Source organism: Rhododendron vialii, chromosome 11a (genome assembly GCF_030253575.1).
Source record: "Rhododendron vialii isolate Sample 1 chromosome 11a, ASM3025357v1".
NCBI classification, from domain to species: Eukaryota; Viridiplantae; Streptophyta; class Magnoliopsida; order Ericales; family Ericaceae; genus Rhododendron; species Rhododendron vialii.
In genome coordinates, this window is record NC_080567.1 from 33065095 (window position 1) to 33092301 (window position 27207).

At 43.2% G+C, this 27207-nt stretch overlaps 3 protein-coding genes and 1 pseudogene across 3 annotated transcripts; 3 read left to right on the top strand and 1 right to left on the bottom strand.

Moving 5' to 3' along the window:
• Window positions 1-2448: 2448 nt before the first annotated feature.
• Window positions 2449-2973, bottom strand: LOC131307132 (agglutinin-2-like). Its single transcript, XM_058333542.1, has one exon. It carries the CDS (start codon window positions 2938-2940, stop codon window positions 2449-2451), a length of 492 nt encoding a protein of 163 aa, XP_058189525.1. The 5' UTR covers window positions 2941-2973.
• Window positions 2974-19366: 16393 nt separating this feature from the next.
• On the top strand, window positions 19367-21932 carry LOC131307133 (protein PYRICULARIA ORYZAE RESISTANCE 21-like). Its single transcript, XM_058333543.1, has 4 exons — window positions 19367-19493; window positions 20736-20817; window positions 21150-21328; window positions 21918-21932. The coding sequence occupies exons 1-4, from the start codon at window positions 19482-19484 to the stop codon at window positions 21930-21932; spliced, it is 288 nt and encodes a 95-aa protein (XP_058189526.1). The 5' UTR covers window positions 19367-19481.
• Window positions 21933-22048: 116 nt separating this feature from the next.
• LOC131307134 (DNA-directed RNA polymerase subunit beta''-like) lies at window positions 22049-23142 on the top strand (annotated as a pseudogene).
• Window positions 23143-23265: 123 nt separating this feature from the next.
• LOC131307135 (NAD(P)H-quinone oxidoreductase subunit 2, chloroplastic-like) lies at window positions 23266-24586 on the top strand. Its single transcript, XM_058333545.1, has 3 exons — window positions 23266-23488; window positions 23661-23737; window positions 24478-24586. The coding sequence occupies exons 1-3, from the start codon at window positions 23300-23302 to the stop codon at window positions 24584-24586; spliced, it is 375 nt and encodes a 124-aa protein (XP_058189528.1). The 5' UTR covers window positions 23266-23299.
• Window positions 24587-27207: the final 2621 nt, after the last annotated feature.

Here is a 27207-nt window from a genome sequence, read left to right on the forward strand (position 1 = left end):
TCCACAACCCTAAAAAAATCAAACCAATCAAAACCAACACACCAAAACCAACGCTCAATCCCACGACCAATCCCGTCTTGTCCCCCCCCCCTTTCCCGGCGTCTTTTCCTCCATCGTCGATTCCTAAACGAGAGCTATTAATCGCCCCTTCCGTGTCAGGCCCCCCCTGACACGGGCTCCCTCCTTTTCTCCCTTTTACCCTCACCTTCACCTGCTCTCTCTCTCTCACTTCAGTCTCACTCTCTCTTATTTTATTTTTTGTTATAAAATTTTAAATGTTTATAACTTTTTTTCAAGTACTTATTTTTAATAAATTTTATATTTTTGAAATCTACTCAACGAAACCTATCAAACGAGCCTAATACTGATGGTGAAATAATATAAAACAAAAAAACTATATTTTTGTGGTAGTTTAAACTGTCTAAAGAGATTAAAAAATTAAGTGTTCCAAATTTAAATCTTTTTGAACCGGTGGAAAGATTTTAGTTTTCTTATCATTTTATCCTAAATAGTCATACTTAAATTTTGACTCAAGGGCTCTCGTTGATTAAGCCTAAGAAAATCATAGAATCAAATATCTCTTAGGGTTAATCAATGAGAGCCCTAGAGCCAAAATTTAATTATGACCATTTAGGATAAAATGATAAAAAAATAAAATCTTTCCACCGGTTCAAAAGGATTGAAATTTGGAACACGTAATTTTTTAATCATATTATCTCTTTGTTTTTAATTTTTTGGGCCCAATATATTATCTCTTTATTTTTATTTTTTTCCTTTATTTTTTTTAAACTTCTATATTTGAGTTTTCAAGTAAACTATGTATGTTGAATCCACTTAAATTTACTTTATATTTCTCTGAACAGTTAATAATGCAAACTGAAATCAAACTTTATTTAATTATAATTGAGTATATAAAATCAATACATGAACATAAATAAATAACACTAATTTAGTCAATATTTCCGCCAAATTGTGGTCGTCATCCCGACAGATCTATCTGCATTACTTCGTACCACAATTGGAAGCATGCTTCATAAGGATGAGCCCATCCGTGTGCTTCATCTGATGCATTTGACCTCCACCATATGATGATGGATGGTACATGGTAATGAGGGTATAGGAAAACTTGCACGAAGTGATTGCCATTAATATGACCAATAGCTATATGTTTGGGCGCTGCGAATGGAACTGGATGGGAACTCAACGGCAAGTGAGTAAGACAACTCGAAGCAATCATATCGAATGTATGCAGTACAACGTTGTATGTTGATGCGATGACAAGTCCCAATGGTATAGAATCCATCCAATGTTCCTTTGGTGCCGATGGCTGAAAGCAACGAAATCTTTGTAGCACCTGGTATACATAATCACGTTATGGATAAAACTGAGCGTACAGCACCCAATTTTGTTCAATCTATTGCAAGTTTGAACTAATGGTCATAATTAAATTTTTTTGAACCAACGGGCAATTCAGACAGTTTTAGACAGTTTGCGAATTTGAACCAATGGTCATAATTAAATTTTTTTGAACCAACAGCCAACTTGGAATCAATGCTTAATTTTTTTAACTTTTTAGACAATTTATATATTTCAAAATATAGTTAAAAAATTAAGTATTCCAAATTTCAATCCGTTTGAACCAGTGGAAAGATTTTATTTTTTTATCATTTTATTCTAAATGGTCATAATTAAATTTTGATTCTACAACTCTCGTTGAATAGCCCTAAGAAAATTCTAGAATCAAATATCTCTTAAGGCTAATCAACGAGAGCAATAGAGTTAAAATTTAATTATGACCATTTAGGATAAAATGATCGGAAAACTAAAATCTTTCCACTGATTCAAATGGATTGAAATTTGAAACACTTAATTTTTTTAACCTTTTTAGACCGTTTATATATTTAAAAATATAGTTAAAAAATTAAAGTGTTCCAAATTTCAATCCGTTTGAACCGGTGGAAAGATTTTAGTTTCCTGATCATTTTATTCTAAATGGTCATAATTAAATTTTGACTCTAGAGCACTCATTGATTAGCCCTAAGAGATATTTGATTCTACAAGTCCAAAAATTCATTATGACTATTGAAGATAAAATGATAAAAAAAAACAAGATATTTCCACCGATTCAACCGGATTGAAAATCGGAACACTAAAATAATTTTAAAAAAAGAAAAAAAGAAAAAAGATACAGAGTACGTATAAACATTAGTATTAATTAAATAAATAAAAAATAACAAGAAAATAGGTTCGGATATTTTTGGGCCAAGCGGGGTATTTTCGTAATAGGAGTGAACCCGTGTCGGGGGGTCTGACACAGGGGGTGCCATTAGTAATCTAAACGGGCAGTGGAAAATTCTCATGACTGGATGCTATTTTTTTCGTAGGACGACCCCGTTGAACCAGAGAAACCAAAAGTAACCCACTCTGGCAAATGAGCTCTTAGATCAACTAAGTGAATACAACACTAAGGTTTTTGGTGCTCGAATCGTACTTTATCCGGGCTTCATTTTTTTTCCCCAAAAAAATACCACTCTCCCAAAACTGATTTTTCACAGACTTCATAGTGTTGATATTTATACCCACATGATTGATGGGAAAACTGGTTTCCCATGTGTTTCTATTAGTATCGAATTCCACTGCAACAAACGTAGATGTTCCATTCTCATTAACCAGGCCAAGTCCACCGCCATCCAAGTCCGGTGGAATGTTAGAACCATTAGGAGAAAGGAAAAAGGTAATCCCTTCGCCGTAGTTTTCTCCTAGAATCAGGAAGGAGAAATTCATGCTGAAGTCCGTGAGATCTCCCATGGCGCTGTCCCACAAGTGAAGGGGTTGGAAATAGGTGGCGCGGCCAATCTTATATTGGAGAAATGAAGTGTTGGTGTAGTCATTTGGGTCTGGAGTGAGTTGGATGCCATTGGCGGAGATGTAAGCGCCCATCTCCGGTAGTGTTTATGGAGTTGAATGCCAATGAATTGTCCGGTGTTATGGATGGGAGACTGAATTCCAGAGGGGTTGCAAAAGGGATCAACAGAAAGAAGAAGAAGGTGAACATGGAGACAAAAAGAAGTGAAAGCTTAGTAGGTCATTGGAGATGGATTCTTAAAAGGTTATTGATCATTGTGGTTTGTTTCACACTTGGACTTGGTTCAAGCTTGCACTTTATAACATAACGAGTGAAATGTATGTTGGAAAAGTCACCAGTCGTAGCCCTATTCCGTTTGGATTTTGTGGGTGATTTTTAAGATTAATGAGTGGAGAAATATAGAGAAAATTTATTAGAGACCGTATTCAGGAGTTTTGAAACCCAAAACGATCAAGGCCGATGATCTGAACCATGAAGCCTAATATGATAAGTGCTTCTGGTATTATCTAGTCTTGTAATCGCAAAAATTTGTAGTTCTTTTATCATAGTAAATTTCACACTAGCAGTAAACGTAGTGTTTCTTAGGTGAACCACGTAAATTCGATGCTTCTATTTTTAAATTGTTTAATGCATTTGTAAATTCGATGCTTCTATTTTTAAATTGTTTAATGCATTTGTAAGTTCGATGCTTCTATTTTTAAATTGCTTAATGCAGCACAACATTCTTATACGAAACTTTTTGCAACAAGAAACTAGAACGATTAATATTTGAGTTAGAGGTACTTCCTCTTTGAACAAACGAATTTGACAATTAATCTTGATTTTTCATTAATAAAAAACAATCATCTTGCCCTATGACTTACATCCTTATTTATATTGATATTATTCTACCATTAAAAAAAAACTAAGAAACAACTAAAATAATGAAAAGTTAAATCTAAGTCTTAAAAAACAAGAAAATAATATAAAGAAAATAGAATCAATCTAAATAAGAAAACCTAATATTCTAGACAATTGCTGTTAAAACGAAAATATTTCTGGTAACAAAATAATTTAAAATTTACTAGGAAACGCGAGTAGCTACTGTATAATTTGAAGTTAACTTTTTAAGTCTCGTGGTTAGGCTAAATGTAAGCAGGTTAGCTAGCGCGGGTCGTTAACAATTTTTGTTTTCATGATTTGTGCAGCAATTATATAAGCTTCCATTTAGTAAACATTACCAGCTAAATAGATGATTGGAGGAGTAACTGATTTTTTCTATTTGATGATGATGATAGTATCACATTGGAAGAATGTATCCGCGGTGTCTATTATTACCAAATTCTCCAAAATTACAAGCCTCTCTCTCTTGGACTAACAAGCCTTGCCATACTTTTCAAAATTACTATCATCATTGCTAGAGTTTCAATTTTCTTCGATGGCTGCCGCTAGCTGACTCTTAAGCAGTCAAAACTAACAACTCTCTCTCTCTCTCTCTCTCTCTCTCTCTCTCTCTCTCTCTCTACTATCATCATTGCTAGAGTTTCAATTTTCTTCTATGGCTGCCACTAGCTGACTCTGAAGCAGTCAAAACTAACAAGTCTCTCTCTCTGTTAAGCAGTCAAAACTAACAACTCTCTCTCTCTCTCTCTCTCTCTCTCTCTCTCTCTCTCACGCAAGTGTTCAAAGTCTTTGTTAATTGAGAGTCTTTGTTTATTTGAAGTCCTGTGATAAAGCATGCATATCTGTAATCGAATATAGAGAGCATTTTTTAACGGCAAAATTTTTTTTATTTATTTTGAAATTGTTACAAGACTAATATGAGCAAAGAAATAGCATTATGTTCAAAGAACAATCATCTACCCAAACTGATATCCAAATCTACGATTGGCAAGAACCCAATTAAGAACACTCATTTGGGCAAAAGCCCAAACACCCTATATGAGTGTAATAATACTCAAATCAGTACAAATTTAGCATAGTTAGTGTCAAAATGATGCTATGTCTTCGCATCTTCCACGCAAAACAACATTATTTATGTGGCTATGTAAATTAACTGGAAGATACAGTGCTTAATCACCAACAAGTTAGAAAAACAAGAAGGTAGTAGTAAGCAAACCATGTTTAAAAAGTCTATTGTGAGTTTCCTGCAGAATAAAATGCAGAGAAGTACTGAGTATGAAGTCTGGAGGAAATCAAACTGAGATGTAGTTGGCAAAACCAATAGATCGAAAACGTATTCCAATAGATCAAAAGGATGCCATGAGAAGAAAGAACTATTGCGTACTCCTTTATGAGTACATGGAAATTGGAAGCTTGGATTCCCATCTTCCAACGAAAAGCTTGTTGACATGGGGAACAAGATATAAAATTGCTCCAGGTTTGACCTTTGCATTGCGCTAGCTACACAAATAATATTAGGAGCACTGTGTGGTGCATAGGCAGGGGCGGAGCTATGTTGGGCCCCAGCTCCCCGAGCGTTCAAGTTTTAAAATTTTTATTTTGTACATACCTAATTTTGAATATTATTGATAATTATTCGTGTATAGCTACTTATAATCTTAATAATTTTGGTTCGATTTGATAAAAAAATCAATTATTTTACATTCTTATTTCTCAATTTCGCTCATAAATAAAAAAAATAAGCATGTGGCAGTTGAATTAGCCTAAAGAATCATTTTAATGTACAAATGTAGTGAATCGAAAAGCAAAAGCCTTATGACATAATAAGTATATGTTCCGATAAAAAAAAATATCTTTTAGGCCGGCACCCCCGGACTCAAAATCTTGGCTCCGCCACTATGCATAGGGATGTAAAATCAAGCAATGTGATGTTGGACTCGAATTTCAATGCCAAATTGGGATTTTGGGTTTGCTAGGCTTGTTGATCCCAAAAAAGAGTCACAAACAACAATGGCGGCAGCGACAATAAGATACATCGCACCGGAATGTGTCAGATGTCTATAGCTTTGAAGTCGTGGCTTTGAAAATAGCGTGTGGCAGAGACCATAGGGTGAAAGAAGACGAGACAACAAATTTGGTGGAGGGGGAAACTGCTTGTAGCTGCAGAATTAAAACTGGGTAAACAATAAGCACGAAATGGAAAGATTGTCGGTCCTTGGTCTCCGGTGCATGTGCACCCATCCCCATAGCAAGCTCCGGCCTTCCATAAGAGAAGCGATTCATCAAGTTCTTAATTTTTCAGGCTCCATCGCCTTGTCTTCCATCGGCGATGCCCGTGGCAATGTTTTCGACTCCGAATTTCATCTTCACCTCTTCCATTATCCAATGATGAATCCACTGTTTACTGTAGGGGTTCGATTTAGGAGGAAGGACCTTCGCCTGAACTTGTACTTCACTTCCGCTGCTCCGTTCCTCCGCCGATGGACCTGCAACAAGTCACTAAGGCTGGAATAGCCCTGTGACCCTCCGACGATCAAGTTAGATGTAAGGAGAGTTGCTTTTAGGTCTAGGGTTAGGGGAAGATGGCATACCTCTCAAAGATGAATATCCCTTTGTATTTATAGACCTAGGTTAACTTGGGCTCCAAGCCAGTGCGTGGAGGTCACGCTTAGGTAACCGCCCTTGGTGACATCATAGATGACGCCACGGGATAAGACGGTTACGAAGCACATGGGCAGATGATCCTTTTCGCCACGTATCGCTCATGGTCCCCTCCTGCTATGCTGCATTCTGCCAAAAGTCCCAAGCGGAATGTACACCTCGGTAACTAGCCGAAGTGTAAACAGGAGACTTGACTCCGAGCGAGTAAACAGAAAGATATACACAGGCCCATGTCAATATGAGGCCTCGGTTGATGGTGGTCCGGTTATATTACCGAGACGATTACCGAAGCCTCCACAATAGCCCCTCAAGTCCCTGGAGCGTTGCACCTCTGCTTCAGGGTCTTGATCCTATCGTATGAGACATCAGGCCTTGATCTTTCTTTTTAGAGAATAACCGAAGGGTGAAGTTGCTTCGGTAGATTTCGTTCAACCCGCGCCAGAGAAGAGCCACGTGTCAACTGTTGCCGAGATCTCAGAATCAAAAAGCTGCCTCGGCACGTGCCATGCCAGTTGATTGGTACGAAACGTCGCTTCGGTGACACGCGTCAACATGCCTAAGGTCCGAATATCCGGCGCCTGTCCTCAGTGCAGAGTCCTTGATACTAGCCGTTCGATGATAACACATGTCGATGATCTAACGGCTCAATGCACGACGCTTCGTTTCCCGCGCAGCTTTCCATCTCTATCAATATAAATAGGAGAGACAGAGGTGAGATCGTCACCCTTTCTTCTGCTTCTGAAGTCGAACCGCCGCCGCCGTATACTTCCAGCTTTCAGTCGAGATTTCAATCGTTTTGGTTGGGAGATCTTGCACAAACTTGAGGTATGTCGACCTTCTTGCTTTATTCTTCACGTTTTGACCATTGTTTTGAGTTTTTCGCTGTTTTCTTGCACTTGTTACGGCTGAGCAACCGCTCGCCACCGTCTGGTTCAAGGCGGCGCTGGGCTTCTCCAGCGTTGTTCACGCTATTACCGAGGTCTAAACTCATCCCGAGACCTAGATTCATCCCGAGGCCAAAACTCATCCCGAGACCTAGACTCACCCTGATCCCAAGGGAAAGGACTTCTGTTTTTAGAAATTCTTCCGAGAGGGAAACGCCTTTATAGGAAACGATTGTCCGAGGACTCCGGGGAGCGATGACCATTCCGCACTGAGCGCTAGACATTGATTTTTTCCCTGAGCACATAGCTAACGGGTTTTTGTATTCCTTTCCTTGGTTAGGCAGAAGCGAATGGTCATCGAGCTCTCTTCGGACAGTTCCGGTAGTTCAGGTTCTTCTCCTGTTGAAATTCCCGAGGACATTCGCCAGACACTTCGGGAGAGGGCATTCTTCCGGACTCCAATCGACTGCGTTGAACCATTTGAACCCTCGAGAGCTCCTCGTGAGGTGACGACGTTTGACTCCCAAGATATGGAAGCCCCAAGTACCTCGAACCAAGGTCCGGGTCCATTCGCCGATGCCCCCGAGGAGGTACGGGGACGCAGGAGGGCGATGAGGCCATGCCCATACCGAAATCAATACTTTGACGGCTCCTCGGCTTCTTATGCCGAATTTAAGAGGGTATACAGCGTTCCTCATGACGTTGACATTCGGATCTTACCGAACAGCGACCCCAAGGACCTTCCACACCGGGAGGGAGCACTCATATTCCCCTTGATGGCTATCACAGAGGGGGGCGTTAGATTCCCCCTTCATCAGTTTGTCCGAAGGGTTCTCCGAGCTCTCTCCCTCACGTCTTCTCAGCTGACGGTGAACTCCTACCGGATCATCACGAGCATTATAGAGCTGAGGAGACAATATAACCTGACGTTCGGACTCGAGGAGCTTTTCGGTGTATACCTCGTTGGAGTTAACCGGGAGAGCGACCGTCACTACCTCTCATGTAGGACGGGATACGACACCTTCCTTATCGACCATCTTCCTGACTCGGAAGAGTGGGCGAGTATTTATGTGTCGGTCACCGGGAATTTTATGTTTGGACCTGGGGAGAGCGCGGACACAGCCACCACAGTTCAGTTCGAAACCGGGGCTCCTGGTCGGTAGAAACATCTTCTTAGCTTTATTATGTTTGCACATTTTTCTTTCCTCATTGTATACTGATTCTTCCATTCTCTATCTTTCAGCCGAGGGCATCGTTGCAGAGCTTCGGGCAAGAGCTAACCGAGCGCAAATAACAGCGGCCTACGCAATCCCTATCACGAGTCGGTATGCACCCGATCTGCTCGGATACAAACCGACTTACACCGGTTATTTGAAAAAGAAGCCGAGGCAGCAAGGAGTTTCTCGAGGGGGACGAGGACGTGGCCGAGGAAGAAACCAAGGAAGAGGAGAAGGCAGGAGAGGAGGAGCCGGGGCGACAGAAGACGAAGTTGGTGAGTCTGTTCCCCGAGGCGTGATCCGGGAAGAAATCGACCGGGAGACCCCAGAAAGGACGGGACTTAGTGGAGAGATGACCGGTCGTGGAAGGGAAGTGCTCAACCTTCGGCGCCAAAGGCCACGAGGGCGGGGTGCTGGCGTCAGGGTTGGCTCGCCGGGGACCGGAACCTCGAGGGTGATCCCTGTTTCTCCTCAGGAGCCGCCGGAGAAAAGGGCTCGCACCGAGGAAGAAGGCTTCGGACAAGGGAGGGGCGGGGAGCCGATCTTGATAGATGAAACAGGGGCCCGAGGAGATGAGGGGGATGTGGAGAGCCGGGGGGGAACCGAGACGAGGACTCGCGTTCCGGCGAGGGAGGTCCCCTGGGCCCCCGAGGTTCGTCACTACTCGGGGCGCCTGATTCATCATGCTGATAGCGCGTCTTCTAACATTGGGACGGCGTTTGGGCTGCTTCGGTCGTGTATTCTTCCGAAGGATGCCCGAGCTGTTGAGGGGTGCACCGTGGATCTGACAGGAGAGATAGCGCAGGCACTTCTGAAAGTAAGTTACTTCTGAAAGTTTCTTTTCTTACTCCTTCGATCGTTTTATTGGAATTTTGATCAATTTTAATTGTGTTGGTAGGCCGGCGCTCGGGTGCTCGCTGTGAACGAACAGTGCCAGGCACGGGAGCAGGAGATGGAGCTGCTGAGGAAGACACTTGCTCAGAGAGAGGACGACCTGAAAGTGGCGAGGGAGACTTGTGACCTCTACCTAGCCGACTTTCAGCGGTGCGACCGGGAGCGGGTTCTTGCCGAAGCGAAAGCCAAAAACGCTGAGGAGGATGCTGACACATTGAGGGCTGCTGGGGCTCGGGAGGTCGAGTTTGCAAGGAACAAAGGCTACGATGAGGGCTGGGATGCTGCCGGAGTAGAATATAAGAAGCAGGTCCGGGAGATAGAAGCCGAGCTCTTCAGGGATCGGTTCTTGGACGGACTTCGGTACGGCCACGAGGCCTTGATAAGCAAGCTTACTCTGCCAGAGGGTTCGGAGCTTCGAACCGTGCCTGAGCCCCCTCCTGAAGAGCTCGTGCTACCGGAGGAGGAAAACGAGCAGGTGCCGATCCAGGAGCCCCAAGCGACCGAGGAGCCAGCTGACCTTAGTGCCCCTGTTCCCTGATGAAGCGTAGGAACTTTATATTTTGTAACTCTGAAAAAGTACTTTAATTTTTGCTTGAATGGTCGGTTTACTGGACGGCTCCGGACATTTGGAGTTTGCCGTTCCAGGGATTGTAATTGTTTGATACTTGAAGCAGTACCCCTTTTGTTTATTGTTCGTGAATGAATGCTCTTCTTTTCTTGAATGTTTTTATCTTTGAAATGCTTGTTTGATTGGTTTGCTCCTTAGGTTATGATGCCCCTGCTTCGGTGGGACTTAAAAAGTTTGTAGAAACAAGTTTAACCGAAGCGTTAACCGAATCGTTTTGCCAAGCATAAAAAAGATGTTCAATCAAGAAAAAGTGACTCGTTCCGAAGCCCCAGCTTAGTAGGACCGAATCAGAACCATTCATTGTAATGAACTTTTGACATTGCACGCCCCTGCTGATTAATAGAAATGAGCTTATCGAGCAGGCGCGGGATTGTATTACTGCTAGGGACGTAGGCCGGCGTAATGAAGTGGTATGGCTTCTGCCATAGGTTCGTGACGCGGCGAGTCCGAACAGTGAGAAATTGCTGATGGGTCGGTGTAAGGGGCTCGGAGAAAAAGGCCGAGTATCCTTACAGCGAGTGACCAGAAATTTAGACGACCGAAGAGGCCCGGGCGACTTGGTGGGGATTTTTCTCCGAGGGTATCACCTATGGGAGAATAATATCCCTGAAGTCGGTATAAAATGGTCCGGGCAAGAATAGGCCAAGTATAAGTAATTTAAACAATCAGTGTACGAATAGTGCCAAAGAGCATTCTCATTAAAACTCGGGGTATTGTCAATACATAAGCAGATTGCTTTCAAAACTTTCTTAAAAGAAAATGCAACGTAATAAGGACAAAACGGGCTTCGGTGGCCGAGCACTATCCGTAGAACTTCTTCAGATTGTTGGCGTTCCATGACTTAGCAATGGGGGAACCATCCAGTTTCTCCAATTTGTAATTACCCGAACCGAGGTGCTTGAGAACTCGGTAAGGACCCTCCCAATTGGGCATTAACTTTCGCTTTTTGGACTTCTCCACCACCTTTTTCCAAACGAGATCGTCAGGCTTAAACGACCGGAGGCGCACGCTTCGGTTGTAACCCTTTGCAACCTCCTGTTGGTATGAAGCGAGCTTTATCCTTGCGTTGTCCCGTTCTTCTTCGGCTAAATCTAGGTCCGAAGCAATGGTGGTGTTGTTGACCGACTCATCAAAATTTTCTGTTCTCATTGTTGGGAGTCCGACTTGGAGTGGGATGACCGCCTCCATTTCGAATGCCAAGGAAAAAGGTGTGCGACCGGTTGATCGCCGAGGCGTCGTACGATAGCCCCAGAGTACCCTGGGCAGCTCTTCGGCCCACTTTCCTCGCCGTGACTCGAGTCGTCGCTTTAGCCCGGATGAAATTGCTTTGTTTGCCGCCTCAGCCTGTCCGTTGCCCTGGGGGTAAGCCGGAGTGGACGTGTCCCATTTGATACCGTATTCGTCAAGCAGAGCCCGGTACTTCTGTCCTGTAAACTGCCCTCCATTGTCAGTAATTATGGCGAACGGCACACCGAAGCGTGAGATGATGTTGCGCCACACAAAGCGGATGACGTCTGTTTCTTCGATGGTTACCAGGGGCTCGGCCTCGACCCATTTCGAGAAATAATCTGTTGCGGTTAAAAGGAACTTGAATCCACCCGGAGCGACTGGGAGCTTTCCAACGATATCCATGCCCCATTGGGAGAAGGGCCAGGGGCTGGTGAGAGGGCTCAGGTCCCGGGCCGGCTGATGGATAATGGGAGCGAACATCTGGCACTTTTTGCAACGCTTGACGAACTCTTCAGCGTCCTTCTTCATTGTCGGCCACCAATATCCCTGAGTGAGGGCTCGGTGGGCGAGCGATCGTCCACCGGAGTGACAACCGCTGTCACCGGCGTGAAGCTCTTCGATAATGCCCGGAACTTGATGTGGGTGTGCAACCAATAAGTACGGCCCGGTAAACGATCTTCGGTAAAGCTTGCCGTTGGGATTGAGCCAGAAGAGGGCAGCTTTATTGCGGAGTCGGTGGGCGTCCTTTTTGTCGGTGGGAAGGGAGTCTTCCCTTAGGTAAAGGACGATTTCATCCATCCAGCTCGGACCGAGCTCTATGTTGAGTACTTCCTTCTGTAGGTCTTCGAGTTCAAAACTGGGCTTGTCAATAGAATTGAAGGAAATGGATCGGTGCCCAGTGCATGAGAATGCCGAAGCGAGACCTGCCAGGGCGTCGGCGTGGGCGTTCTGTTCCCTTGAAATATGCTCGACTCTGATTGCTTTAAAGCGTTGAATGAGCTGGACAGCGGCGCTTAGGTAGGTACGCATGCGGTCATCCCGAGCTTCGTATTCTTCAGAGAGTTGGTTAACCACCAACTGGGAGTCGCTGTAAACGACGAGCTCTTCGATGCCAATGGCTTCGGCAGTCTTGAGTCCGGAGATTAACGCCTCATATTCGGCCTCGTTGTTAGAGGCTGGGAAATTGATGGAGAAGGAGCTTTCGTGCAAGACACCGGAGGGTGAGAGAAGAACGACGCCCGCACCTGCGCCTCGGCTGTTGGATGCGCCATCGACGTACATTTTCCATACATCTCCGTGAAAGAGCTGCCAAGCTGTGCTAGGGTTGGCCTGGAGTACTGCTTCGGTGCTCGGTGGGGGTGCCGAAGCAGATACGTTGGGCGGTGTAAGCTCTGCGATGAAGTCAGCCAGAACCTGAGCCTTTATTGCTGTCCGAGGCTGAAAGTGGATTTCGAAATTGGCAATCTCAACGGCCCATTGTGAAATTCGGTTGGAGAGATCGGCCTTTCGGAGAAGAGATTTGAGGGGGAACTCGGTCAGGATGATGATGCGATGAGACTGGAAATACGGGGCAAGCTTTCGGGAGGCTGAGATTAGGGCGAGCACGAGCTTCTCCAGGGGGAGGTAGCGCGTCTCGGCGGGAGTCATGGTTTTGCTGGAGTAGTAGATTGGCTGGTGCTCCCGACCCTCCTGTCGGACGAGCACCGAGCTGACGGCGTGCGGGGAGACAGCTAGATAGAGGAACAGGTCTTCCTGGTCCCTTGGAGTGACGAGGAGTGGAGCCGTGGAAAGATACTCCTTTAGTCGCTGGAGCGCTCGGTCACATTCTTCTGTCCAGTTGAAGCTTCGTCGGCTGCCCTTTAGTAGAGCGAAAAATGGCTGACATTTGTCCGAGGAGCGACTTATAAACCGATTCAGAGCAGCAGCCATCCCGGTTAGACGCTGAACATCGCGCTTGTTGTGGGGAGCCGAGAGCTGATCAATTGCTTGAATTTGGGAAGGATCGGCCTCAATACCGCGCCGGGAGACGAGATGGCCGAGAAATTTGCCGGAGCTGACGCCGAAGACACATTTCTCGGCATTGAGGCGGAGTTTGTGGCGCTTTAGTATCTCGAAGACTTCGGCAAGGTGGGTTAGATGATCACCGGCACGAAGACTTTTAACCACCATGTCGTCAATGTATGCCAGCATAGTGTCGCCCAGTAATTGCTCGAACATCTTGGTTATCATTCGCTGGAAGGTTGCTCCGGCATTTTTCAAACCGAAGGGCATTACGAGGTAACCGAAGATCCCGTGGGGGGTAATGAAGGCGGTGTTCTCGATATCGCCTTCGCTCATGGCGATCTGGTGGTAGCCCCGGTACGCATCCAAAAAGCTGAGTCGCTCGTGGCCAGAGGTGGCGTCGACAAGCTGGTCGATTCGGGGAAGAGGAAAGAAGTCCTTCGGGCAAGCATCGTTAAGGTTGGAGTAGTCGACGCAGACACGCCATTTGCCATTTTTCTTCTTGACTACGACGGTGTTAGCCAACCACTTGGGGTACTGGACCTCTCTGATTGCCCCAGCGTTTAGGAGTCGGTTGACTTCTTCAATGACGGCCTCGGAGTGAATGGGAGAGGACCGTCGTGCCTTCTGTACGACCGGTCGCTTGGCTTTGTCGATGTTGAGCTCGTGGCAGATAAAAGAGGGGTCGAGCCCCGGCATCTCGTAGGGAGTCCAGGCGAACACTTCAATGTTTCGGTTGAGAAAAGCTACCGTCTCGTTCCGATCAGTGTCACTAAGTGAGGAACTGACAAGGAAGAAGCGGGAGCCGTCCTCGGTGATTGGGATTGTGGCCACATCTTCGACGGTTTTGTCGTCGGGGGATCTGCCGACGTCCTCCAAAACTGGGGCTTCTGGTGCTTCAATGAGATTCACCCGGGGGGTCTGCTTGGTGCTTCGGACAGCGTTGACGTAGCACTGCTTGGCCGCGGTCTGGTCTCCGTACAGGTCTTCCTGGTGCCCGTTAGTGCCGATGAAACGTACCACTTGGTGATAAGTGGAAGCAATCGCTTTAAGCCTATGCAGCCAGGTTCGACCGACAATGGCGTTGTAAGGGCCAGGGACGTCGACCACCACAAAGTCTATTTCAAGCGTTACCGAGCCGGCACGGACAGGAAGAGTGATCATACCGATGGGCCAGACAGGAGCTCCGTTGAAGCCGATAAGGGGAACTTCGGAAGGACGGAGGTCGGTCTCGGGAATCTTTAGATCCTTGAAAAGGGAGTAGTACATGACTTCGGCCGAGCTGCCCTGGTCTACGAGGACGCGACGGACATTGAAATTTCCGATGCGTAGCGTGACCACGAGGGCGTCGTTGTGGGGAAGTTGGACACGGTCGAGATCCTTCTCGGTAAACGTTATCGTCCATTTGGAGCCGTCGTCGGTTCTTGGGCGCTTCGGTTCGGGGCCAACTATCATGACCTGCTTGGAGGAGGAGGCTTCATTCAATTCTGCCCGGATGACTCGAGCGGCTTCGGGGTTCAAGGGACCATGTATGACGTTGATTGTCTGTACCTCTTCCTCGGTATGTGATTCGGTCCTCTGTGTCCGAGCCGTCGTCTTCTCGTGATCGATGAAGTTTCCGAGGTGGCCACCAGCAACAAGCTGTTCCAAGTAGGCCTTGAAGGGCTTGCATGCTGTGGTGAAGTGACCTTGCTCGCTATGGTAGCTGCATCGAACGATGGGATTCTTGATTTTCCCATTTTCGGTTCCGAGCTTTTGATTGGGGAAGGAGAAAAAAGGCTGATCCTTCACTTGATCAATGATCCGGTAGATGGGAATGGTGAAGACGGTCTTTTCGGCGTTGAAGTCGCTTGGCTTCGGCCCCCTCCTCGGCGACTGCTTGATCGTGTTGACCTGTTTCTTCGAGGTTGAGACAGGTGCGGGGGCCGGTATGGATACCGAAGTGTTCAACGCTTTTGAACTTGTAGGCTTCCCGATGCCTCTCTCTGCCTTGGACTCGATGAGCTGACACCAGTTCTCGATTCGAGTCATAAGGTCCTTCATAGAGTTCGGCTTATGGCGAGCGAGGTCGTCGTAGACTTGCTCGTCCTGGGATGTGAGACCGAGCTTGAATCCTCGGGCAGAGATGACACCGTCGCAACCTTCTATCTCATTGAACAACTCCCAATAACGGCCGGCGTACTACCGAAGCGTTTCGTCGTTCCTCTTACGGAGGGCTAAGAGGGAGTCGATCTCCTTCTCGTGCTTGTTGCTCGTTACGAACCGTGCCATGAAGGCGTCACAGAGGGAATCGAACGAGGAGATTGACCGAGCCGGGAGTTGATTGAACCAGGTGAGGCCCAGGTTGCCGAGGCTTGCTGGAAACACTTTGCACAGGAAAGCATCATCCGAGGGTTCATTCCGAAGAAATAGAGACATGACGGTTTTATACTGGACCAGATGAGTGTACGCCTCGGTCTTGCCGTCATATTTTGCGAACTTGGGTTGGGAGAATCCTTTGGGTGGGGTAACCGAGTCGATCTCTCTTGTGAATGGAGAGGTCGAGAGTCGTGCAAGTCGCGCATCGCGATGAGGTCGGATCGAACGGTCGGGGCCGTCTGGACGCTCAGTCGCTGTACGCTTCTTGGGGACGAGTTTGTCCAATCGTTCGTGCTCCTTTCTCTTTGGATCGATACTAACCGTTTTTCTGGGAAAACGCTCCTGGCGATGATGTCGGTAGCTATCCCGAGCGGAAGCCTCGAGGCGCTCGGTGACCGGGCTCCTGCTGTTTGCAACGCCGGGGTGCGAGACGATGGGACTTCTGGCTCGGGGGCCCTTCAGGCGCTCCCGGTATCCTCTAGTCTGGATCTCGACAAGGCCGTCATCTCCCCTGGATGCCCTTGTGAGGCTAGGGGTAGATTCCCGGCATGTCCTGCCCACAAGGACGGAGTGGGTGGAGGAGGCAGAGACGCTCCCACCACCGAGCCTGTCAAAGGCCGATGGCCTCCTTCGAAGTTGCGCAGGAGAGCGAGAACGGTCCCTGCGCGATGTTTCTTTTGGGGCTCGTGTGTCCACCGGTCTTGGTGACTCAAGACGATCCTTGACTGAAGGACGGGATCTGTGCTCTAGCAGGTGACCGGCTTCGTGACTGCGTGGGGGGGTGCGACGGTTTGTTCTTCCGCCGCGGCTCCCGGAGGAATGAGATGGGGAGATGAGGAGGTGTTTGATCTCTGCCAACTCGTCTCGGACGTGTCTGTCGCGGTCTACAACCGTCGTGAGATCATCGATTTTGCGCTCGAGATGGCGGATGTAGGAGTGGAGCTCGGAGGATGGGCCTGCGTCTGGAGCTGATGCTCCGGCGCCAACTCCGATGGATATGTGGTTCTTTCCATGGGCCGCCGCTCCTCCAGAAGCCAGGCTGTGGTCCACGAGGGAACCGAGCCCGTGGGCGGTACCACCGTGATGTGCGTCGTCGATCTCCACCATGTTTGATTCTGGATGTTTTAACGGAGCAGATGGGGGGAAGTGAAAGTTGAAAGGATGGCTAGGTCCCCAGCGGAGTCGCCAATTGTAGGGGTTCGATTTAGGAGGAAGGACCTTCGCCTGAACTTGTACTTCACTTCCGCTGCTCCGTTCCTCCGCCGATGGACCTGCAACAAGTCACTAAGGCTGGAATAGCCCTGTGACCCTCCGACGATCAAGTTAGATGTAAGGAGAGTTGCTTTTAGGTCTAGGGTTAGGGGAAGATGGCATACCTCTCAAAGATGAATATCCCTTTGTATTTATAGACCTAGGTTAACTTGGGCTCCAAGCCAGTGCGTGGAGGTCACGCTTAGGTAACCGCCCTTGGTGACATCATAGATGACGCCACGGGATAAGACGGTTACGAAGCACATGGGCAGATGATCCTTTTCGCCACGTATCGCTCATGGTCCCCTCCTGCTATGCTGCATTCTGCCAAAAGTCCCAAGCGGAATGTACACCTCGGTAACTAGCCGAAGTGTAAACAGGAGACTTGACTCCGAGCGAGTAAACAGAAAGATATACACAGGCCCATGTCAATATGAGGCCTCGGTTGATGGTGGTCCGGTTATATTACCGAGACGATTACCGAAGCCTCCACATTTACTACTGAGGCATCCAAATGGATAGTTAAAGACGTTCCCTCATGAGCACAATCCCTTTTGTGTTTGATTTTGTTTTTAGGAAGTGGAAAATATTCTATATCCAACCTAGGACTTCTTTTTACCACTAGGTTGGAGATCCCGAAGTGTAAATATTTTTGAACTAGCAATGATTTTTGTTGGGTTAATGATTATTCTTCCCAAAGACGAAGGAGAAATATGATCTCTTTTTACAACCTCTGCGTGTGTGCATATATACGAAAATACCATGCATCACATTCAAGCTAGAGAGACAAAGATCGAGATACCTGGATAGTAAAAAGCAATACCGGGATCGCAATTTCAAAACACAACGTTAAAATCAACAGTATCTAAATCTAAAGCCGTTCGATACACGTTGACACACGCAATTTCATGGCTAAATCTCGTCTATTTACTGACCGCTTTACAGCCGAAACGGTTTAAGGGTGGAACCGCGGAAGTTAACCAGAATCTTGACCGCTGATAGTGAAAGGGTTTGGCAACCCGTCCAGTCCTTCCAGTCCATGTGTTAGTTTTGTATTCGTGGAAAAATTAGACTGGCCTCTCTGAGGTTTTCAATAGTAAATAGTATTGAATAGGGTCCGGAGAATAGGTCCGGCCTCTCAGCAGTTCAATGGCTTGAACTGGACGAGACAGTTTAGATTGGGACAATCCATTGGTAGATTTAACAGTTCGGATTTTCTCACACTTTTACCGGTAAGAATACACTATCACCGGTAAAAGTGTAAAAATACATTCAAACCACTGATTGCAACGAATGAACGGTTCCAATCTGGACTGTCTCTTCACATGGACCGAACAGGATCCATTTCCTATTGAATATAGTAGCCTCATCATTGTAGTTCTGAAGAATATTCACTTTGTTTGGTTGAGGTTTTAGAAAGTTATTTTTGAAAATTGAGTGGTAATGAGCGGAGAGAGATAGAGAGAAAAATTTATTGAAAATTGTGTCGAGAGTAAAAGTTACTCTCAAAATGGTAAACCAAGCAGAGTGATTGTCTCTCATTCCTTACTTTATATGATCTAATATGTTGAATCCCTTCTGTTAACTCCCGTTTGTTTAGTCCTGAAAATTTTAGTCAATCCTCAACCTTTTATTTGTATTGCCTATTTGTACCCCTTAGCTAAGGTTGGCAACAGGGCGGGGTGGGAGTGAATACCACTGTCCTCCCCGAACCTATATTCAGTCCCAGTTCCCGCCTTGATCTTAACTGGTAAATTTATTTAATGACCCTCCATCCCCGTCCCAAACGGAGAACAGAAGTTCCCGTGGGAAATCGGGGATATGTACCTAAACAAAAAAATCTTGCATTGTGCCACGCAATTTCCTAACGAAATCAAAAAGCACAGAATAGGTACTAACCATTCACAATAAACATCCTTCGCCTTTGTCATCCAAAGGAAACATCCATAACATTTGCCGGCGGAGATTCTAGACACAAATGTTTGGGACACAGAACGTGTTCGAAATTATTCAATTTCACACAAAGTTCACACTTATTCCATGCAGGAGAGAGATCAAGGAGAGTGCTTCGTTTTAATTTAAGTAACAACATTCTTATAGAATATATCACGTAGGAGAGAGAGTCAAGGAGAGAATTTCGTTTTAAATAATTAGGTAATTAGATTCTGATAGAATATAGGTAGAAAGATTGTTATTGGAGGATATGGGTCTTGTCCACAAAGTGATTGAAGAATTGGAAGGTGAGATGGTTCTGTCAATCTAAAGGCAGCACATGCATGTTATTTCCAATGTGGAGTGGAGGAGAGTGAAGAGTCAGCAGACAGCAATCATAGGCCACCTCTACCTCTATGGGAAATTGAAGGAGACAATTTTTCATCCTTAACGCGTCTCACCGCCTTGTCGGTTCCAGCCTAATTTTCAATTCTACCCTTTTCCATTCTTAAGCTAATTTCCATTACGTACGACAACAGCGTTTCTTCCATTCTTAACATACTTATTAAAGCAAGGCCTTCTTGCTCTGTCCCCTCTCTCTCTCTCTCTCTCTCTCTCTCTCTCTCTCCAATTCGTTCATTTCTGGCTTCGGATCTGATTATCCCCAGGTCTCAATTATGGCTGAGAAGGTTTGTTTGTAAACACCATTTCCCTCTAACTCTATATACATAAATACCACACGAGATATATAGTTTAGCTTTTTCTGTGGTCGTCGATTAATTGCTTTCTTTAGCAATATATATACATATATATAGAGAGAGTCCTTTTCAGGTCCGGTCGTCCAGATTTTCTTATGATCCGAATTTGTGTCTTAGCTCCCATTTTCGAATCGATTTACGATGATCCGAGCTGCTCAATGTGTTCAAAACGTGATTTTAAGGGTACCCGCTAGAAATCAAAAAAAAAAAGACTGGGAAGGGCTTGATCTGAGCAGTTTTTTTCTGAACCGTTCAATAAAAAAAACTGCTCGGATCAAGCCCTTCACGATCATTTTTTTTGGTGATTTCTCGCGGGTACCCTTAAAATCACGTTCTGATCACATTGAGCTGCTTGGATCATCGCAAATCAATCGAGAAATGAAAATCCGGACCATAAGAAAATCCAGGCGAGTGGACCTGAAAATTTCTATATATATTCTTTATTTTGTTCATTGTCTTCTCCACCAATCCTGAGTCTATTTCTTCTCAATTATACATCTCCTATGATAGACCACTGAGTTAATATCCCCTGCTTCCGTAATATCCCCTGCTTCCAAGCAGTGCTGTTCACAGGGACGGAGGGAAAGGGGGGCACGTGCCCCCGCTCAAAACTAAAATAATTTTGTTACATTTTTGTATATTTTGCATAATTATAAAATTAAATGTGCTACTACACATAAACAAGTGCATATATCTTGAAAATATACATATAAAACTAGTTTATGTTTCAATTTCGTCATATGGGTGCATTTATACTTGTTGATTTCCAAACTATTTGTCTACTTGGATCGATTTTTTCTTAATTGTACTTATTTTCGATTCTTTCTTAATTGTACTTATTTTTAACCGTCTAAGAGCAATATTTTAAAATAATTTCATTAATAAAACTATATCGGTCATTCTAAAACTTGTTGATGTTCATGTAAAACATACTCTCAAATTTTGTCTGAGATTTTGTGCTTATTTTTATATAATTTAGGTGAAAGTATGTGTTATATATTTTTGTAGTTTGTATTGCATGCCTTAATTATGTAACAATCTTATTGTGGTTAACTAAAAAAATAAATTTTCGCCACTATGATTAACAAGGTGCCCCCACTAAGCAACATTTCTGAATCCGTCCCTGGCTGTTCATATGTAACTCTTGTATTTTTCTTTTCAATCGTGTAACAGGTTACAACAATGGTGCTGAAGGTGGACCTTCAGTGTCCTAGTTGCTACAGGAAGATCAAGAAAGTTCTTGCCAAATTTCCCCGTGAGACCCGCACCTATTATTATTATTATTTATTCATTATTTCTTTATTCATACCACCGGCATATTTATCGAAGGGAGAATGATTTTTACACTTCTTTTCTTGCTTTCATTCACACGAAACAACAAATAGTACAAAATTATTATCTGTACATAAAAATCAAATAAAGAGGTAAGAAGAATTTGATGCATTTACGTGAATAAAGATGGGAACAAGAGTACAACAAGATAAAAAGTAAGTAAAACAACTACTATTTGCTTTTCGATATTTTCTAAACATTTCGTATAAGAAACTGACTTTTGTTCGATGTCAAACTTTTGGGGACAAATTATAGAAATTCGAAGCCAGGCTTACGACGAGAAGCAGAATACGGTGACGATCACTATAGTATGCTGCAGCCCGGAGAAGATTCGTGACAAGTTGTGTTGCAAAGGTGGGAAAACAATCGAGAGCATTGAGATCAAACATCCCCCTCCCCCCCCGCCCCCTCCCCCTGTTAATGTATCGGTTCTGGTATGTTGTGGGCCATGTTACAAGGGTATCCCAGGGGGCCCATGTTATGAGGGGTGTGGTAGGCCAGTAAGTCGTTGCGTTGAGTACTTTAATGAAGAAAACACTTCTGGTTGCACGATCATGTGATAGTAGTGCTTCCTCATGATCAAGCTTTTTGATTACTTTTGTTGGAAAACAAAAGGCATACTTGTTTGCGGGTATATGGGGGGTTATGTTTTTTGGACTATGATTTTATACAAGTATACAAAAAAGGTCAATAACGAGTTTGGTAGTCTGGTGGTGGCGGCCAAATAGTCAATTGAGATGGGGTTATATGGTGATATGTAATGATTTATGGTTAATAAGATTATTCGTTAATCATATACTCTGCATGTGCTTTTGTTTCATCTTACATGATTTGTTGTTCCTTCGAAGTTAGATCAGCGACTCACAAATAATATGAGTACCTTATCCCACGTCAATCATATCCCTATAACTATTCAATACCCTTATGAAAAATTGATCACATCCGAGCAATTTCGGGGTCGAATCCACTTTGAATTTGATAAATGCATTGCTTGTGAAGTATGTGTTCGTGTATGTCCTATAGATCTACCCGTTGTAGATTGGAAATTGGAAACCGATATTCAAAAGAAACATTTATTTAATTACAGTATTGATTTTGGAATCTGTATATTTTGAGGCAATTACGTTGAGTATTGTCCAACAAATTGTTTATCAATGACTGAAGAATATGAACTTTCTACTTATGATCGTCACAAATTGAATTACAATCAAATTGCTTTGGGTCATTTACCAATGTCAATAATTGATGATTACTGGTATTTTCTCTATCACAATTATTGTGAAAAAACATCTATAAAAATGAGGCTCGGACAGTTTATTTGTGAAAATGTATATATAGCCAAAAAAGGACCACACCTAAAATCAGGTCAAGTTCTAATTGTTTAAGTTGACTCTATAATAGTAATACGATCAGCTAAGCCCTATTTGGCCACTCTAGAAACAACTATTAATGGCCATTATGGGGACATCCTTTACGAAGGAGATACATTACTTCATTTCTATATGAAAAATCGAGATCTAGTGATATAACGCAAAGTCTTCCAAAAGTGGAAAAAATGTTCGAAGTGTGTTCGATTGAGTCAATATCGATGAATCTAGAAAAGAGGGTTGAGGCTTGGAACGAATGTTTAACAAAAATTCTTGGAATTCCTTGGGGATTTTTTATTGGTGCTGAGCTAACTATAGTGCAAAAACATATCTTTTTGGTTAATAAGATCCAAGAGGTTTATCGATCCCAGGGGGTGCAGATCCATAATAGGCATATCGAACTTATTGTACGTCAAATAACATCAAAAGTGTTGGTTTCAGAAGATGAAATGTCTAATGTTTTCTTACCCGGCCCGGAGAACTAATTGGATTGTTCTGAGCTGAACGAATGGGGCGTGCTTTGGAAGAAGCGATCCATTACCTAGCTGTCTTATTGGAAATAATAAGAGCATCTCTGAATACTCAAAGTTTCATATCTGAAGCGAGTTTTCAAGAAACTGCTCTAGTTTTAGCAAAAGTTGCTCTCCGGGGTCGTATCGATTGGTTGAAAGGCTTGAAAGATAATGTTATTCTGGAGGGAATGATACCCATTGGTACCGGATTCAAATGATTAATTCCCCCTTTAAGACAACATAATAACATTCCTTTGGAAATCAAAACGCAGAATCGATTCAAAGGAGAAATGATAGATATTTTGTTCGATCCCACAAAAATTATTTGATTCTTTTCTTTTCAAGAATTTCCATGATACATCCGAATAATTATTTCGACTCTGACTCTCCCACTCCAGTCATAGCCTTTCTTTCTGTTACTTCGAAAGTAGCTGCTTCAGCTTTAGCAACTCAAATTTTCGATATTCTCTTTTATTTCTCATCAAACGAATGGCATCTTCTTCTCAAAATCTTAGCTATTCTTATCATGATATTGGGAAACCTCATTGCTATTACTCAAACAAGCATGAAACGTATGCTTGCATATTCATCCATAGGTCAAATTAGATATGTAATTATTGGCATAATTGTTGGAGACTTAAATGATGGAAATGCAAGCATGATAATTTATATGTTGTTCTATATCTCTATGAATTTAGGAACTTTTGCTTGCATTGTATTATTTGGTCTACATACCAAAACTGATAACATTCGAGATTATGCAAGATTATACACGATAGATCCTTTTTTGACTCCCTCTTTAGCCCTATGTCTCTTATCCAAAAAGGGGTCTTCCTCCATTAGCAGGGTTTTTTGAAAAACTCTATTTATTCTGGTGTGGATGGTAGGCAGGTCTATATTTCTTGGTTTTAATAAGACTCATTACAAGCACTCTTTCTGTCTACTATTATCTAAAAATAATCAAGTTAGTAATATATAATTGGACGAAACCAAGAAATAACCCCTTGCGTGCGAAATTATTGACGATCTCCTTTAAGATCAACGAATTCCATCGAATTGAGTATGATTGTATGTGTGATAGCATCTACTATACAGGAATATCAATGAAACCGATTATTTCAATTGCTCGGGATACCCTTTTTTAGCTTGTAGGGTCTATTTCTTAGTTCAAGACCCATCTTACTAACTAGAATTAAAGAATTAGTAGATCTATTCCGTCCAAAATGGGAATGGGCTAGGGTTATAAACTTATAATCTATAATCTGATGATCGAGTTGATTTCATGATTATAAGTTCATTCTCTACCGGACTAGATCGGAATAGAGATATAGATTCTCATTATGAGAAGGGGTTAATTGAGCGTATCGAAATAGATACTTTGTTTCTTTATGGATTCGTACATTTCATTTAGGATTAAAAAGAGACATAATCGGATTTGCTTTTTACAGATTTTCCTTATTTTGGGACCCTATTCACCTCTTTGGGCTTCTATTGAATCGAGAAATAGATTTGATTGTTCACCTTATTTGATATATTAAAGCATCCTCCGGATAATGCAAATCGAAGCAATTGGGTGTCCGACTTGGGCCTATATGACATGACATGATCGATCAATAGCAATAATCCAACACCGCACCTTTGTCATATATTCCATACATCACACTAGATAGATATCATATTCATGGAATACGTTTCACTTCCAAGATGCCTTGGTAGTGAAATGGTAGACACACGAGACTCAAAATCTCTTGCTAAAAAGCGTAGAGGTTCGAATCCTCTTCAAGGCATAATATTGAGAATGCTCATTGAATGAACAATTCATCAATAAGAGAGCTCAGATCGAGTCGGTATATCAATACCGATTCGATCCGAGCTCTTGGAATTGGAATAAGTTCAGCAGCGAATCACAAGATCTTGGTGATCTTTTATATCAAATTAATGGGGAGTCTACTTTAAAACCATCTGCCCTGCACAACCCACCCACCCACCCACCCACCCCCCAGTATATGTTTCAACAAGAATGTAAATTAGAAAGAAACCTCTGGTAAAATGCATGATTGTAACCCAGCAGTTAAAGTATATTACATAGTCTGTTTTAAGGATTGGTGACTTAACCATTCAGTGACTTAGGCACTGGACGTTCCAAAATAGGTACTCTAAGGTGGGGTGAGTTCAATAATAGATGCATGTTGGCATTTCAGCCTTCCTTCGCCTTTCCGGGCCTATCTGAAAGATTATCCAATACTTCTTGGTTGTGAATATCCGAAGTTCGCTGTTCAAAAATTCTTGTTTAAACAATTCGTACCATCCATACATAGTGTTTTGATCTCATATTTCACTTCTTCCGTGTTTCAGGCAGTAACATTGTTCCATGGAGCTAAAAAATAGGGAATAAAGACGTGTTTCCATAACTCTACAAGCAGGTGGATACAAACCTTAGAGTTATGCAAGGTCATGTAACTAGAATATATTTCCATGATATGCAAGACATATTCATGATTGGTCAAACCAGTAATAATATGTGTATTATTGCCCATCAAAAAATACTAGATGTATTATTAGTCAATAAAAGTCCATATATTAAACTTTTCCTCAGCTAGCAATACCAATATGCTTTTAGGACAAAAGATGAAAAACTTTAATTATAGCACTGAAATTATAAAAGGAGAGTGAAAGGGATTTGAGAAAGTAGGCACTAGGCACACGGAATTGCTATATATAGAAGGGAAACATCTTAGCAGCCTTTCATACCAAGAAAAACATGATCAGTTTACAAGTGATGGTCAATTCATTTGAATTATGGGCTCCTACACCACATGCCACACAAGAAAGAAAAGAAATTGGATAAACTATAGTACATTGAAAAGAAATTGGATAAACTATAGTACATTTTTTTGTCTTTTCTTTCCTTTCCTTTCCTTTGCTTTTTTATTATTTATTTAACACTAGTATGTTTGGACATATATTGGAATAAAAATATGTCTTGAGCTGTTCGATAGACGTGAATCCTAGACGATACACCTTAGACCCACAAGCATCAGAAGGCTGTGGACATGTATGTGTCTAAATCTGTGCTTGGAGAAAGGTTGCACGGACTAACATAACATAGAAAAGACAATCTTAATTTCGCATGTATTTAAAATTTGAAAATAAGACTAAAAAATTATGACACAGATGTTGATCAACCTATTTAATTACTAAGATATAATCATTCACAATTATAAATGCATATAATCTACTAGTATTCTCCGTTTATATTAAATAGCAACTAGTATTCCGATCCAAAAACTTAAAGTATTGATAAGAATAACATTTTGTTTCTCAAAACTCTTGGTTGGGCGGGTGTTTATTTATTTAATCAATGTGGGGTCGACGGACTTATATAATTTTAAAGATTTTGAGGAAAAAAAATGTTGTAATCTAGTGGAAAATCGAATAGTAGGTAAGATGGTCGCGGATTCGCCCGGGCTCAACTGCCTTGCCGTCCATTTTTGGGTCTGGACATGTACAAGTGGTGTTCAATATATCTCATTTTTCCACCCACAACTCTGATTACAAATGTAAGATCCAATCACAGCCGGATGGAACAGAGGCCTGGCATTTGCAACCACATTTTTTTAACTCAACACACGCACTCTCTCTCTCTCTCTCTCTCTCTCTCTCTCTCAACCGTACAAATAGTGACATTCAGTAAGGCTAAGTTTGGACAAACTACTTATTGAACTTTTTAGACTTCGTGGGCAAACAGAATTACCATAAGTTCATAGTTTGGGCTAAATGCAAAGACATTTTCTGGTTGTTTTACCTGTCACCACTTGGGCTTTTGTCAACTACCTCACAATTAAGTAAGTTAGCTTAAAGAAGTTATCTTTTACCCAAAGTCAATTAATCTAAAATAAGCAAAATGCCCCTAAAAAGTTAGTCCAAACTCACCCTAAATGTTAAACTTAGGAAACAATGAGGATGGCCTTGCATTGCACTTAGGGGTGTTAAACGGGTCGTGTCGTGCCAGCCTGGCCCGTTTAGCTTCGTGCCAACCGTAGTTTCGTGCCGTTCCGTGCCATTATCAATCGTATCGTGTCGTGCCGTGCTCATTTACATAAACGTGTCGTGTCGTGCCGTGCCGTTTTTCAATCGTGTCGTGTCGTGCCGTTTTTCAATCATGTCGGGCCATGCTAGACCCATTTACTTAATCGTGTTATGCTGTGCTGGCCCGTTTTTTAATCGTGTCATGCCGTGCGAGCCTGTTTACTTGATTGTGTCGTGTCGTGCCATTTTTCAATCGTGTCGTGCTTCGTGCCTTGCCCCGTTTTACTTGGTCAAAAGGTATATATCAATGCTATACAATGGGGTGTTTGGAAGCATAATTTTTGAATTTTTCTTTTTATATTTTCATTTTTTTTCTAGCTATTTGGATTTCGTAAATGAGATTTC